This window comes from Vitis vinifera, chromosome 18, assembly GCF_030704535.1.
Source record: "Vitis vinifera cultivar Pinot Noir 40024 chromosome 18, ASM3070453v1".
Taxonomy (NCBI): domain Eukaryota; kingdom Viridiplantae; phylum Streptophyta; class Magnoliopsida; order Vitales; family Vitaceae; genus Vitis; species Vitis vinifera.
The window spans coordinates 10,699,996-10,716,709 of NC_081822.1; the positions used below are offsets into that span (position 1 = coordinate 10,699,996).

General features: G+C 35.1%; 2 protein-coding genes across 2 annotated transcripts; one reads left to right on the forward strand and one right to left on the reverse strand.

Moving 5' to 3' along the window:
• The first annotated feature begins 818 nt into the window (after nucleotides 1–818).
• On the forward strand, nucleotides 819–2,489 carry LOC100260817 (3-ketoacyl-CoA synthase 4). Its single transcript, XM_059734674.1, has 2 exons — nucleotides 819–937; nucleotides 1,023–2,489. The coding sequence occupies exon 2, from the start codon at nucleotides 1,221–1,223 to the stop codon at nucleotides 2,370–2,372; it is 1,152 nt and encodes a 383-aa protein (XP_059590657.1). The 5' UTR covers nucleotides 819–937; nucleotides 1,023–1,220; the 3' UTR covers nucleotides 2,373–2,489.
• A 5,362-nt stretch (nucleotides 2,490–7,851) lies between these two features.
• On the reverse strand, nucleotides 7,852–13,626 carry LOC100266019 (sugar transporter ERD6-like 6). Its single transcript, XM_019216809.2, has 18 exons — nucleotides 13,037–13,626; nucleotides 12,789–12,851; nucleotides 12,626–12,715; nucleotides 12,465–12,524; nucleotides 12,297–12,362; nucleotides 12,134–12,199; nucleotides 11,943–12,018; nucleotides 10,917–10,981; nucleotides 10,742–10,834; nucleotides 10,494–10,574; nucleotides 10,254–10,338; nucleotides 9,665–9,711; nucleotides 9,495–9,557; nucleotides 9,344–9,403; nucleotides 9,148–9,213; nucleotides 8,994–9,053; nucleotides 8,423–8,537; nucleotides 7,852–8,259 (listed from the first exon to the last, which is right to left on the reverse strand). Exons 1-18 carry the CDS (start codon nucleotides 13,226–13,228, stop codon nucleotides 8,147–8,149), a joined length of 1,461 nt encoding a protein of 486 aa, XP_019072354.1. The 5' UTR covers nucleotides 13,229–13,626; the 3' UTR covers nucleotides 7,852–8,146.
• Nucleotides 13,627–16,714: the final 3,088 nt, after the last annotated feature.

Sequence of the window (16,714 nt, forward strand, 5' to 3'; positions counted from 1 at the left end):
CCTTTTCCTATATATTCTAAAACAGATGAAAAATGAGCAAACTCATTTTTTATTACCATTGAAAAAGTTGTGTTTTTTAGTTCCGAACCTTCTCAACCACAATAAAGGTTAGAAAAACTGTTACATTGAAGTGAACGTTGAATGTGGAATTTGAAGGTTGTGACCATACAAAGCTATGAGACATACCTCAAATGTTTGACCAAGTAGCTAAGGATTTCGTCAAACTCCCTCTTAAAGTGCTCATAGGGTCATTCACAACTCATCATAGATTGAAAAAGTAAAACATTATTCTTAAAACTTTGACAAATGATAATGAAAAAGAAGAGCATAGTAAGAAAGATGAACTTGCACTTATGGTAAGAAGTTCAAAAAACTCATCAAATTTGAGAAAAACAAAGTAAGGAACCCCGAAGCCCTATGGCAAGACGGAGTCATTACGCAATGACAAACAAAAGAAGGACCTCATATGCTACAAATGCGGGAGACATCAAATACGAGTACCCTCTGCACAAGAATGAGGAGGGTACAGGAGAGAAGCCACAGCCAGAGGTGGGCTATTGCCATTCATGATTAGAATAATTGGACAGGGGCAGCTCCGTGGCCCAAATCCGTACTGACACGTCCAGTCTTGTATTTTTAAGTACAGCCCAAATAGGACTATTGAAGTTGGTACACGTACGCCCAATCTCTCTAAATTGTCGCGCCCATCAAATGTCCTTCCTCCCAGATGGTTAATTAGTCGGCAAGAAATCTGATCTCGTTATCCGAAACCCACTCACTCCGGACACTTGTACTATACATAGGCGTCCACACCTGAAAGTTGAAACCACCGCTCCACTGCCATGGACACGGAGATTCCCGGCGGTGGAGCTGCGGTGGGGGTTCAGATCCATTGCAGTCGGAGATTGCCGGATTTCCTACAGAGCGTCAACCTAAAGTACGTAAAATTAGGTTACCACTACCTGGTCTCTAACCTTCTGACCCTATGTTTGGTGCCTCTTATGATCGGAATCTTGATCCAGGCCTCCCAAACCAACCCTGACGATCTACGCCACCTATGGCTTCATCTCCAGTACAATCTAGTGAGTGTCATCATATGCTCCGCTATTCTAGTCTCCGCAACAACCGTCTACATCACGAGACGTCCTCGTCCCGTTTTCCTCGTCGATTACGCCTGCTACCGGCCTCCCGATCACCTCCAAGTCCGATTCCATCAGTTCATGGACCACTCCAAACTCACCGGCGACTTCACCGAGTCGACGCTCGAGTTCCAGCGCAAGATCTTGGAGCGCTCTGGCCTCGGGGAAGAGACTTATGTGCCTCAAGCAATGCACTACCTCCCCCCGCGCCCCTCGATGTCGGCGGCCCGAGAGGAGGCTGAGCAGGTCATGTTTGGTGCTTTGGATGCTCTGTTTTCTGATACTTGTATTAAGCCTAAGGACATCGGCATTCTTGTTGTGAACTGTAGTTTGTTTAATCCCACGCCTTCCCTCTCTGCCATGATTGTGAATAAGTACAAATTGAGGGGTAATATTAGGAGTTTTAATCTAGGGGGTATGGGATGTAGTGCTGGAGTCATTGCAATTGATCTCGCTAGTGACTTGTTGCAAGTTCATAGGAATACTTATGCTGTTGTTGTCAGCACTGAGAACATCACTCAAAATTGGTATTTTGGGAATGACAGGTCCATGTTGATACCCAATTGTTTGTTTCGGGTTGGAGGTGCTGCCATTTTACTTTCTAATAGGTCTAGGGACAGGAGGCGGGCCAAGTACAGGCTTGTTCATGTCGTGAGGACACATCGTGGAGCTGATGATAAGGCATTTAGCTGTGTTTACCAGAAGCAGGATGATGTAGGGAAGACGGGTGTTTCACTGTCAAAAGATCTCATGGCAATTGCAGGAGGGGCGCTTAAGACCAATATAACTACACTGGGTCCTCTTGTACTCCCAATTAGTGAGCAGCTGCTCTTCTTTGCAACTCTTCTGGTTAAGAAGCTTTTGAAATCAAATGCTAAGCCTTATATACCAGATTTCAAGCTGGCATTCAACCATTTCTGCATACATGCTGGAGGAAGGGCTGTTATTGATGAGCTGGAGAAGAATCTGCAATTGCTACCAGAACATGTGGAGGCATCTCGGATGACTCTTCACCGTTTTGGAAACACTTCATCAAGCTCTATCTGGTATGAGTTGGCCTATACTGAGGCTAAGGGGAGGATGCGAAAGGGTAATCGTGTCTGGCAGATTGCTTTTGGGAGCGGTTTCAAATGTAACAGTGCTGTGTGGGAGGCACTCCGGCATGTGCAGCCCTCTCGGAATGGCCCTTGGGAAGATTGCATTGACAAGTATCCAGTGAAAGTAGTCACCTAGCTCGGTAACATTTTGTTGGACTCATCATTCAGGGATTACTCTTTTCTTACTTTTGTTATTGTAGTTTATTTACACTTTCTATGTGATCAATGAAGTTATAGTGTAGGTCTTCTCTTCCCTGTTTTCTGCTTACCACTTATGTTGGATAGTATCTCAAATTACTACTTTGCATATTCCTTCTGGTAAAAAATATTGTATAAAATGTTATATATTGGCATTTCCTTGGAAAACAGATAACCTCATGGGATAAAGAAAGTTATTAAAAAGCTTTCTATAACTATTATAGGTCATTAGTGCAAAAAGTTATGAGATATAGATAGATATAAAAAGCATATACCAAGTAGGTAGAGCTGTGAGGAAGAGTGGAAGAAACCTAGTGGTGGAATGAGGGTTAATAGTTCAGGGTGTAGATACAAGAAGTCAAGAAATATAAAATGTTTTACAGCTCAATTGTTGTATCTGTTTTTTTTTTTTTTATACTCTTGTCATACTCTCTATGATAAAATAGAATGGTATTCTATCATCCATGGCTGTCGGCACAGTTTGCCAAATCATTTTAAAACCTTGTATATCTTTATGTGAATGACTTCATCTTTATGTTATTCTATTTACACTTAACATTGAAGCTTCCGCTAACAGCTTGCATGTCCAAAGTACTATGATTTTCTTGAATTGGTAATCTTAAACCATATCTACAATTTTCCACTACTTTTCAAATTGATGCCCTTGTTTTTGTATTAAATTTGAGCATGCTTTATGAGTCTCCTCTTCTTCAGCATGCTATTGGGAGTGCATGTGCCTTTGTGTGACAATCAGTTTGCTTTCTAGAGCCAACATTGTCTGACAATTATTTAAATTTGATTTTATGTTATAACCATCTGAGAGTGTGGCTTCATTTTGTGAACTCATGTTTGTTGAACTCCTTTGAATTTCCCATTAAGCGGGAAAACATGGCTGTGGGACTAAAGACCAAGCAGAAATATTTTGTTGCTTATGTATAATTTGATTATCATTCCCTAGTTTGATCACATTGCACCTTATTATGGGATTTCTCAGTTAACTGTCAAAAGGGAAAAGATAATCTGTTCACGCTCTTAATCCATCTACTATAAGGTTATTTTCCCATTGTTAATTTAGACTAACGATGATGAAGAAACAGGAATATAAAGGACTTTATCAATGGCCTTAGATTCTCAAATGATTAAAGCGTTAAAAAGTTAAATCTCACTATTTGTGCATTCTCCCCATTTAGATTTCACCTTACAAAACCTAGATTCCTGTAAATGGACTAGATAATACTATGTTTAAGAGGCTTCAAAATTTCACAGAAGATTTTATTCTGCCGCCCAATTTTTCAACCCTGTGCTAATGTCATCTTGCTTAATTAAGTATGCATCAAGCTCCCCTTATTGTCAAACCTGAAAGTTATTTGGATCTACCTGCATGATGGTTAGATATCAAATTTAGTTGCTCAGAGATTGTGGTTTTTGGTCCACAAGATGAGCTACACAGTTACTCCTTTGCTAACCACTGACACTGCTCTTCTAACTCCTCTCTCTTATTCCACAAAACATCTTGTGGGACCCTGTTAAATGTAGGAGAAACCAAATAGGTGTTAATGGTCTCTTAAACTACATATGCAATATGAATGTCTTTGACGTTGAGCTTCTCAATGTGTATGTGCCCCAGGGCTGGATTGCATTTGGTGTCTGTTTAATTTGGTTCCTTTTTTAGATGGAGTTACCTAAAGTACTCCACCCTATGCTGGAGGAGTTAAAACCTTCTGTGGCATCTTCTGTGAAGTCAAATGATTGCTTTTTGCAAGGAAGAAAAAAAAGGCAGGGAACCGAAATCTTGACAAATTCAGAGCTAAGATCGAGTTTGTTTTCCAATAGGATGATATAAAGTTCAAATGAATTGGAGTTTGTTCATCGCCTGAAAGGCATTTTGAAGTGAATGGTTTCATGGTTATATTTGGGTCTCAGTGAAGACATTTCCATTGTGGTCCTCACCTTGGTAAGTTTCTTAAATTTGTAGTTGCACAAGGCTAAGTTATTTTAATCCCACATTCAGAGTAATTTGTTGATGATACCCCTCAAACATTTCCTGTTGAAGCAAGACATGAACTTCCATCTCCCAATTGAGGATTTTAAGCCCAGCTGACTTCCCTCATTCTTAGGTTGGTTAGAAAATATTTCGACCATTGAACATGCCGTTTCAAAAGAAATCTAATGCTCTTCCTTGTTCTAGCTTTTACCATGTATTTGAATGACAGTGCAGAAACCTAACTTGCTCACATAAGAGGTTGAGATGGGATATACCAAGGTTTTAGATTTGATTCCATGTGTAAAAATAATAGCAATGATAACAACAATAATTCTAGCTCATACTGAACTATCAGGCGGAACTCAAAAGAACTTCAATGACAAATATAATTCCATCTTTTTTTATCTTCTTTTTTTCATTATAATATGTGCTCTAGGGTGCCAGTGACCATACTTAACATTTCCATTGGTTGAACAAAGAAACCAAACCCTGTGCCACCGTCTAGTCTAGTCACATGGAAGATGAAACCAAATGAATAAAGCTATTGTACTGACCAGTCATTGAGCCGATTAGATTTCCTCTCACTTGCTTGCCGTTTTTTATATGTGTAGAAAAAGCTAGAAAAGTTATCATTGTCAAATGGATGAAAACAATTTAGAATAGATAGATGATGCTGAATGCAATATCGTACTTTGTCAATGTAATAGATAAGCTTTTGGCACTCTCTTTCAACTGCAACATCAATTGTTGGATTTTATATGACCTCTTCAAAGGGTTCATCAAATGATGGGCGGAATTTTTTATGTGCATGCCAAATTATGAAGGCTGCAATACAGTATATTATTTTATGCAGAAAAAAAAAAATCATTAGATTCTATCATTTTTTTCTACTATTATATGGACACTCCAACACTGTGATTTGGGTGGAATGAGTTTTAGGTTTGAATTCGGAGGAGTTTGACTGGTTGATGGATGGTTTTGAATGCCAACCAGGAGTTGAGAAACACAAGGAAAAGCATCCATTTTACTAGTAGGCGTGAAGAGTAGTTGCGGGTCCATTCAGTTGAGCCTGAAATTCATTTCTAGGTTTGAACCATCTGTTACTGAATTATCATTACACGACCCAAAGAAAATACCTTATTCAAAATCCAGAATTATTAGGAGAAATATAATTTTTTTTTTAAATAAAATAAAATTAAACTGGTGTGGTTATGGGAAATCTGTGAAAATTTAAAATCAAGTCATGAATATTTTAGTGCTTTAAGAATAAGCAGAAACGTGTAAAACTGAGTCATATTCAGATGATTGGTTGAATGATATTGGATTGGCATTTCTTAACTGGAAATCCACATAGCAATAGTAATAATCTTGAAAGTAAGATAAACGGATTAAAGACAGGTTTTTGGAAATTTTTGTATAGTCTAGTTGGGTTCAAATATTGTTATATTTTGTCTCGTCTCACAAGGTTTAATTTCATTTAGACAGGATGGAGCGCGGTTTAAATTTTCTTTAGACCGGATGAAAATGGATTCAGGTCGTTTTGGACTCATATTCGGCCTTGCTTGCTAAGGTTGCGTCAGATGCGATGAGCACAACTGCCGGTAATGCGCCGACGCCACCTAAATAATACAATCCCATCATCATACAACCACACCTGGATAAAGGACTCATATTTTGGAGGCATCCGATACAACATTCAGGTCTGTCTTTTACCTGAGAGTCGTGAGACCCATTATAAGAAAACAATGATGTACTAAATACGATGCCAACTCATAGGGTCCTCCATAGATTTTTGGACTTATGCTCAACCTAAATGGTACAATCCCATCATCATCAAACCACACCTGGATAAAGGACTAATAGTTTGGAGGCATCCCATGCAGCATTCAGGTCTATCTTTAAGTGAGACCATTTTAAGAAAACACTGATATACTAAATTTAAGGGTTATTTGATTAAAAAGGGAGAAAATTTAATTTTAAAAATTTAACCTATCATAATTTTTTCTTGGCTCGTCTTAATAAAAATTTACTCATTCTTTTTCTATAAAAATAAGTAAATATTTGAAATAGCAAATTGTGTTTATATCAAAATTGGATTACCCTTTTAAGTAAAAACACGAGAAAATATTAGATTCACAAACTTGGGATTATTTCATCCCTTTTAATCAATTAATTTTAAATTCAATGTTACCTCAAAGACTCTTCCATAGATTTTTAAACTTGTGCTCAAAGTTTTTATTTCTAAATAATTATAAAAAAGAAATTGATAATATTTTTTAAAAATAATTTTATTTGTTATTAAAAATAAAATTCTATTTGAAAATTTAAAATGAAAAGCAATTTTTGTGACTTCTTCTTAATGTGTTTACTTATCTATAATATAAGATTTTTTGTTAAATTTTAATTATTTCATAAAATACTTTATAAAAACAACTTATTTAAAAAACACATTCTTTAGAAAAGAATTGTTTTCAATCAAAGGTTTTTTTTTTATCAAAAACAAAAATTCATTGAATAATAATTTAAAATATATAATACACAAGACTTTCATCAAAATGATAGATAAAATACATCTTTTGTATGTCATCCAAAAATAAAGGAAAGAAATGTGGTTCTATTTGGCCTAGGGAACAGTACATCTAAAAGAAGGCATAATTTTTCCTCCACGATTTGCTCTTTTAACACTTTAATTACACACCAAGTTCTGATTAAGTTGAATTATAGTAAGATAATTGCCATCAAAGTTGTTCAAGCCCAAAAAAAGATATAAAAGTATATTAAGAGTATGTTTCACAGTTATTTTATGAAACATTTTTAACCCTTTTAACACTTAAATAATAAAAAAATTTAAATATTAAAAATGTTAAAAATATTTCTTAAAATTACTACCAAACGGATTCAAAGTCTCGTATGTATTTGAACCCATCCCTAATCTAAATCAACATGAGACATAAGTTGCCAAAAAATTATTGCTTTACATTTACTTCCTAAGCCTTTAAAATAAATAGATTACATATCACAAATGCTCCTTAGAAGGACCCAATCTAGCCGGGTAAGCATCAATTGCCAATTTTCTCGTACACATAATGCATCAATTAAAACTCGGAGCTTAGTGAGGTCTTTTCACCTATAACATGCCACGCAAAAACCTTTGAGCTTAGGTAGGACTTAAGATTTTCAAATGAGTTTTGGTGGAAAAAAAACGGAACGAGCGAGTTAATTGGACACTGCTGAAAGGAATAGTTTTACAGCTAATACATCTAAAGACGATAAAGATTAAACTCCCACGACGGGGATAGATGGTCTCAAAAGTATAGGAAAAAGGAAGGACATAAATCTTTCCCGATCCTTCATCTCAACATCGGCCTCTGAAGCCCGCATATCAAAGGTGTTTCTCAAATTAATTTTTTTTTAAAAATGTTTTTAAGAGCAATTTCCCAACTTGGAATCCATTCCATGTCTGAACGAAGTTTGCTGGTACAAATTACTAATTAATTTAATGAAATAACGAGATAAATTTTCAGAGACAAAAAGAACAAATTAATAAAAATTTATCATGGAGCGACGTAGCAATACAACACGATGATGAACAAAGTTTCGGTTGGAACAGGACGCCTGCTTTTATGCCAAGCCAAAAAATACACCTGAATTTGCTCGGTATCTTCAGGGTCGGAGCAAAACGGGAACTGCATATCACGAACTCAAAGCAAAAAGGGAAAATAAAGAGACTATCTAAAAGAAAACTGAATTTCTTCCAGAGCTCTGCCCTTCGTTTCAGGGACCCAAATGGCCGCAAACACAACTGTGAAAACACTCACAACCATGTAAATGGTGAAGGTTCCTGTTGAAGGAGGCAGCAAGACAAGGCCAATTAGTTGGGAACAAATAAAGGGTATTTTCTGATGCCAACATGTTCTTTATGCAAACAAACTGTTATTCCACCATGTAATTGCATGGGGCATATTGTGTGTGTGTGTGTGAGAGAGACAGACAGACAGACAGACCTCCACTGCTCCAAGTCAAGAGCAAGTTTGCAGTCATGGTAACCACAAAGGAAAAGAACCAGTTGGAAAGGGTTGCAACACTCCCTGCAAGGCCCTTTATATTGATTGGAAGAATCTGCAACATCAAACTCATATTACACATGATCCATGCCCTTAAATCGCAATAGTTATGCACAATAAAATGTTATTACAGAAATATATTTAATGATCAAAATGTGTCACTGTTCCATGCCCCATACAAGCCAAACCATATGCTCCATGATCAAATGCATATTCAAGTTTGAAGATGCTTCGACTATTCCAAAACCTATGGTGCACAAAAGGGAGATATCCAAGAGTGTCACTCCTTAATAGGTGGCAGGCACTAGGAATCCCCAAGCTACTTGAGGATGCAGTAAATGAAACATGGAATCAGCAGTCACAACAAACATGAATTAATATACACACACATTGTAGGGGAAGAGATTGAACATAAAATTCATGGTATTTGGCCACCCATTCAGCAGGATTGACAAGAGCAAGCAAATTCACTGGCAGAATTTGATGTTAAGGAGTTATTAAATGAAGGTACCTCAGACATTATAACCCAAGGAATGGGTCCCATTCCCAGAGAGAAGCCAACTACCATAGCCTGAAAAAGAGTTGGTTAAGACATTCAAGAAAAATTTAGCTACAAAAGATTTCAAGGAGAATCACCACATAACAATTTATGAATAAAAACATACCACAACTCCAACTACTGCCAAGATACTCATTATGCTATATAAGCTTGAATCCTTTGATACAGCATCCTAGCATTGGTTAAAACAGTGCAAATGACGTTAGATATCACTCTATAAAGAGGTGGAATACACCTTTGTCCCATTATTCATAATTTTCTGCAAAAATGTTGGTCAACAAAATCCCATATTGTATTATTACCTTTAAGAAGAATGACACTGCAACTACTAGGAGGCTAATGGTCATTACAGAGGAGGAGATCTGCAACAGAATGTCATAACCATTCCATTTCTTTCAGTTTAAGGACATCATTCCCTAGTACCTAAATAGAGCTCATTTTGCGCTAACTCACAATAAGTAGAAGCCGACGTCCAGCTTTGTCCAGCAACCATGTAGTAATTCCTGTGGCAATAACCTACATAGCACAAGGATCTGTGTTAGATGAACTAAACTTCTCTCCTGCAACATGACTATACAATTTGCACTAAACAAAACATTCTGAAAGTTATTCTTCAATTGTACCTGAATAACCCCAACTAAACATGTAGCCAAATTACTTGATGAAACCCCTGTTTGCATTTGAAGCAAAAATTACAACTCAATTCACACATACATTCAGCTAGTATGACTGACTTTTTCTTTCAGTATGAATGATTTAATAAGTGATTGCAAGTAATAGGTTAAAATACATGAGAAAAATATATAATACTTATCTAGGTAAACCAACATAAATTATTGGCATGAAGAAAAACATATTAAACACAATAATTAAGAGGTCATGGGCTACTTTAGGATAAAATGAGGTTTTTCAATAATAGACCACAAAACAATATAAATATAAATAAAGAAAAACGTTATTTACAAAAATGCAATTGCTTGGTGCCACCGACAATTTCTTGAGGTTCATATCAAATTTCAGATGATCCAACCAATTAAAAAGGTTACAAGAGAGCAAAAAAAAAAAAAAGGAAAACGTTTCAGTATGATGGAGGTATTATGCACACTTCCAGCCAGTCAAAAGAAACTCGGAAAATAAAGTGATAATCATAACTCCACGATGCTGGTGCACTACGCCTAAAACTGTAAGATTAGGACATCAGTTTATGCTTACCAGCAGATTCAAAAATGGTAGTGGAATAGAATAGAACACCATTGATTCCACTGAGCTGTTGCAGAATAAGTAACCCAATTCCCACCTACAGGATATGAAGGTAAAAAACAATAAGATTGTGATTCATAACACTGCCAAGGCTGAGACCACAAATAATCAGATCATGACATCTAATACTTTCAAGACTCAAACCACACCATGCATGAATGAAACCTAGAACTTCCAAACAATAATTAGTACCATTAAAGGATACCAATATCTTCTTTGTTTGAGTTCTGCAAATCGGATTGTTGTTCTTCTGCTCGTTGATGCAACAGCCCTCTTAACAATGCAAATACAAACAAAATTATTGTGAGCCCATAGTTTTAGAAAGAGATGAAATGCAAAACCATCACTAATCATTTTTCTAGCATAAAATAGTTTATGTTGAAGAAATGAACCATAAAGCTTAATTACAAAAAAGGAGTACTTAGATCAATGATTATTACCTTGATTTCATTCACTTCAAAAGTAATATCAGTATCAAACCCCCGAAGAACTTGCAAAGAAGCTTCAAAATCTTCTGTCATACCCATCTTTGCCTGTTTCAAGAAAGAATGACTCAAAAACTGTATCAATATACTGACCCCTATCAATAGAGAAAATATACCACATGAAGCTTACAAGCCACCGAGGAGATTCTGGGATAAAAAATAGGCCAGGTATCAAAATTGTGCAAGGCAATATTCCTGCAAAACAAAAATGTTGCAAGGTTCCATCAATTTACCGGTGCTTTTTTCATATATTTTGCATCTTTTATTCAATCACATGGAAATTAGATGTCAGGGGGCTAGGGGAGGAAGAGTCAACTCAAAATTTCATACATGCTGCTGCACCTTTCTAACCAAGATCATAAAATGTTTTGAAAAATGCTATCATCATGAATCAAAGAAATTCATACAAGAATGGTGTTAAGATGTGAAGGGTTATCTTGAAAACCAAAAAATGAAAAAGAGTTATTTACTCCAGGGGCCCCATGGGCACCTGAAAAGTCAAACTTCCAGTTAAATTATCAATGCATTGCACAATTATGTGCCTAACTTGACCAATTTAAGAAAATACAACTAATAGAACTAGAGAAAAAATATAATAAATTGATCAAGTATTATATAAACCTGAAATAAAATGATTGTGCCTTATTTAACTTTTTAAAATCAAAGTATGAGTTCAAACAAGTAGAACACCAACTTCAGATTGCTGCCTTCTTGAATTATAGTCAAACAAAGTGCAACCAAGTTTGAGCTGGAACAAGTTTTGAAGACAATGATCGTTTGGCACAAGAAACCTGGGTTAAAAAATTTATTGTCACTAACTAACTTTCAACATTTTTTTTCTTGGAAAAATCTAATATACAACATAAACAAGTTTTGACCCCCTACAGAGATAAATAGTTTTCCTCCTCCAAATAGAAAACATCATCCTTCCTGAATATTGTTGTCCATGAATCTAAACAGAAATCCGCCAGAAGCAAGCTCTATATGTATAAAGCATCTCTCATGAGACCATCACTCGCCAAGACATTTTGATAACAGAAAATATTGTTGTGCATTTACTTGAACAAGTGTTACATTTATGGTCAATAAGATAACAGAAAATTTTTAATCATCCAAGTGATGGAAGACAGTAAAATGGATTGTTTTGGAGGATTACCCAAAACTGCTAGTAATCTCCAATTGAGAAAAAGTCCAAGCAAGTAAGCCAGCAATATTCCAATGGTGACAGAGAGCTACACAACAAAAACAAAAGGAAATTAGGCTGTCATGAATAAAATCTGAAGCTAGTCTTTTGAATACAACACCACCATTTAAGCCAAAAACAAAAAAGCCATTAAACACAGTAACCTGGTTCACTGAACCCAAGCCTCCTCTCAAGTTCTGAGGTGATATTTCAGCTATGTACACAGGTACCTACAAAGTAATGAACAAAAGATTGGATTGAATAGCATTTGAGATTCTTTTTACACAAATATCCAAACTGGAGCAGCCAATAAAATCTCAAATGTACCGTGTAAGAGATTATTCCCACACCAAATCCTTCCAACAACCTTCCCATGTACAGGAATGAATAATCCTAAGTAAAACAACAAGAATGAGGAACAAAAGAGAGGTTCACAGAGATTTTTTATGAACACCCAAAATGGGAATATAAAACAGATAAATCACAAGAACTCACTTTAGCAAATGATATTGTGAGCCATCCGATTATATTAGGAATTGCAGCAATCATCAATGACTTCAGTTTATCAAAGAAAAAGGAAAAAAAAACAAAAGTCGGTTATTGAAAGCGAAACACTAGCCGTTAGTAAGGAAAAACGATGAATGATTTCATCCTACCCCTTTTCGCCCAATATATTCAGAAATCTGACCGGAGGCTATTGCCCCAACCATGGCGCCCACATTTGATAAAGAACCAAATAGAGAGTACTGATCCAAGAAAGTCAGTTACGCACTAAATTGAAACAAATCCAAACGGAATTAAAGCGCCAGAGATTCACACCTCCGAGACCGTTAGTCCGAGATCCTTGGTGATGGCGGATTGCGTAGGCGAAGAATAACCAGACTGCGAAGATACAAGAAAATCAATCCATAAACAGATATACAAAGTAGAAAAGAAAAGCCCAATAAAACAGGCTCCGTTTGGCTGCCGGGAAAACAGTGGGAAGATCAAAGGAAAGCAAGTTCCGATTAGCTCATATTCCGATTTCTACGCAATCAAACGAGAGAATGAAGCAAGAAGAAACATACAGTGAAACCGAACTGAATAGGACCCAAGGCGACGATGAGAACACAAGCGACGACGGAGACGGAGCTGTCCCGAATCACCTGAGACGACCCCATCATACTAGATTGCCTCGACCCCATTCTGTACCAGCTTCCAGTGTGAAGAAATGGCTTCCGCAAATCCCTCCCATCCTCGTTCTCGTCCCTGAAACTCATCCCTAATCTGCAATCAGCACCTCAAGCGTTCGCCAAAATGATAAAAGATGGTGTGTTTTGGACAGTTGGAGTGAGGAGAGTCGAGAAAAGGTGGGCTGATGAGAACGCAGTTGGACTCAACCGTCAGATGGAGATCTTGACATGTAGGGGTAGCGTTCTCATCATATCCGCTGGTCTTCACGTTCCCCTCGGTTGTTCTTTTGCCACCCCTTCCCTCCTTTAGCCGCCAGCACACCTATAGCCTTGCCCTTCCCCCAAATTATTACACCTCATCATTTTGAAAAGGAAATGTTATATCAAATTATCAATCCTCGCTTCCTCCTCTACTAATTACTAACAAATTCTGATTTAGTCCTTTAAACAAAAATTACAGATGGGTCTACTCATTGATTACCTGTCTCTTCAATTTAGCGCTCCTCTTCTACATTCCTATTAATTGTTTTCGATTACATTTTTCTTCTGATTTTGTGAAAATCATTACTTCACAGCTTTTTATTGTGAGGTGATTTTTTATTTTTGAAGGAAATTGAAAGTGTGACATAGAGAGTGGCATTAGTATTAGAGTTCTTATTAATAGTCCAAGATATGATTGGATGGGACGATTTAAATTATTGTGTGAGGGAAAAACGAGTGGTGTAAAGCTGAGCCTGACAGTTAAATTTGTTGTTTGTGGGTATGATTTGTGGGCATTGGCATCAAGTTGTAAAATATAACATTCGGAGAACGGGAATGATGAGAGTATATTCATTATAAATGAGGCCATGTTTCTCATGGACTATAGCATTAATAAAAAAAATTAAAAAAATTAAAAAATAAATTGCAGGACCACTCTGGGTTGTACCTCGGTGTTCATTGTTTGTCTTCTTCCATCATATGCATATACCATCAACATTTAAGACTTCCCTCACACGCGCATTGGTTTGGTAACCCTGCGCTGTATGGTGGCCAGTGGCCAGTGGTCAATACCCAACCCCAACTATACATTCAATGTCTGAGCCTCTCGACTTGAACAAATAAAGAAAAAGGGAAAAAGTTCCAAAATCACCAAATAAGGACCTTTTGTTGTCTTTTCATTCAACTATTTTGACTCGGAGGACGCTCACCGGGTCACGCGAAAGAAGAAAATATGTGACAAGCCTGGTAAGTTGGGTTGGGACTTGGGACAACGGGTGATTGTTGGGCACCCGGTTTTTACGTGATGAGAGAAGCTCAGAGGGAAGCCATCAATGAAACAGCTCTACCTAAAAGTCTCTGGTAGGTAACAATTTGATAAGACGAATCTTGGTCCAAGCTTCCCTCCCATTTCAATTTTCATTGGCTGAGGCCGCATATGTCGACTGGGAAGACGATGTACCCCATTTAATATGATTTAATTTAAATTATTAAATATATTTGATAAAGTATCTTATTATTATATTTCCTCTTATTTTAATTCAAGAACTGATGATTTCATAAAAAGGAATAACACGTTTCTAGATCCCCGATATCATAATTTATTACACTAGTAAAAAATTATAATGATTAATTATTAAATTATAAGAAAAATGGTAATTAGATGGTGATTTGGACTTCTAATTGTGCTTTGTTGTATAAAAAAAATTAGAATTTTTATAAGTTAACATTTATTTTTTATATGGTTTATCTTTTGATTCATAAATCTATTTTCGAATACATGTTCTATTGATTAATTCATTAAATTTTTATTTTAAAAAGAGTACTAAATTCTGAATTTTGATTATTAACAAAATCGTACACATATGAACAAAAAATAAAAGAAAAAAAAAATATGATTCAACAATAAATGTGATTCTTATGTCCACAAAGTGCATCAATACAATACACAATAATCCACTAATAAAAAAATAAAAAGAGTTATAATGGTAAAACTTTTGAAAAATACTTCTCGATTGTCGTTGCACTCTCTAAAACAAAACTCTAACTATAAAAATGATAAATATATAATAGGGTCAAATTCATCAATTATTATATAAAAGAAATTTCATCAAGGGTTATTGTCCTTTAACCTCATGAGCTGACCGATCAACTTGACCCTTAACATCGTGAAAGAAGTGTAATAAAATTGATTCAGATTTCATAATCAAATATTTATTTCTCAAAATTAATTGACAATAGATGAAGATGAACAATGTTTTAAAATTATAGTTTAAAATTTTGATAAAAAAAATTCATTAGAATTGATAATTGTTAATTTATTTTGATTTTATCTTAAATTAAAAAGTTGTATTTTGAAAATTTTATAACAAAGCGGTGCTAATCCAAATTTTATGATTTTTAAGTTGCTTACTTTTATTTTGGAATGGATATTCTACAAAATTTTATAAAATATATTTTTTGTTGAGAATGGGAAGAATCATGAACCAAAAATAATTTTGATTTTAATTTTGAAATTTTATACGTTAAGTTTAAATCGATCTATTATCCAATTTAAATAATTTTAATTGGTTTAGTTTTTTTATTAAGAATTCATGAAAAAAATTAGGTCTAAATTTTTTTTACAAAAATAAGAGAAAAAGTTGACAAAAACAAAATATAGTTCAATCATATTGGTATGAAAAATTTGTTAATTTATACTAAATTCATTTTGTATTCGAATTACACCAAATCGGGATGATTTAATTATTATTTAAAAAAAAAGAGTTATCTAATAAATTTTAAAAATATTGTATTTTCTATGAGAAATTAAATTTGAACATTATAATAAAATTAAATATTGAAAAAGAAGAAGAGAAAAGGTGATTTTTTTTCCAAATGAAAGTTTTTTATATTTTCCATTAACATGACATTGCATTAAAATAAAATAGTTTAAAAAATAAACCACTCTAAAAATGTGCTTTAAATTTGCTTTAAAATTGAAGCAAAAAACAGACCCACTAATGTAATTTCATTTACATTCTTATAATAACAGACCTCGAAACTAATAAAATATAATTGCATTGAAGGTCATTATTTTAATATACAAAATTTTCAAAGTAAAATAGTATATGATTACGTGGACGATGGAACGTGTGGAATTAATTTAGGACAATGAGAAGAGAAGTGACGTCATATTCGTTGGTAGCACGTGGAAAAAGGTTGTAAGATAAATGAAACAGAAAGTGACAGCTGGAGCCTGAGGTCAGGACACAGTGCGCAAGTACTGGTTAGTGAGTTACCATGTGCTTACCTGTTCAAACTTACATGTTAGTATGTTACCAAACCAATCGCAACCACAAGTATCAAGATCTTCTTCTCCCTTTTTATTATTATTATTTTTTTTTTAATTTTTTTATTTTTTATATTCAAACTTTTCTGTTTCTTCTCTTGTTTTTAAAATTTTCATTTTTTCTCCCCCTATTTCTCAATTTTTGAGATTTTTTTTTTTTTACAATTTCACTCTCTAGAATGTCAAATTGTATGAGTTGTTCATGAAATTGACTTTTGATGCACATTTTCACATGAATGTCGGATAAAATTGAATGTTTATTA

Excerpts from the sequence above, each read along its gene's own strand:
- LOC100260817 (XM_059734674.1), top strand. The coding sequence starts at position 1,221 with ATGGACCACTCCAAACTCACCGGCGACTTCACCGAGTCGACGCTCGAG.
- LOC100266019 (XM_019216809.2), bottom strand. The coding sequence starts at position 13,228 with ATGAGTTTCAGGGACGAGAACGAGGATGGGAGGGATTTGCGGAAGCCA. Across the intron at positions 12,019-12,133 it reads GCTTGGGTTCAGTGAACCAG|CTCTCTGTCACCATTGGAAT; the intron begins GTTACTGTGTTT and ends TTTGTTGTGTAG. Across the intron at positions 8,260-8,422 it reads CTTGACTTGGAGCAGTGGAG|GAACCTTCACCATTTACATG; the intron begins GTCTGTCTGTCT and ends CTCCTTCAACAG.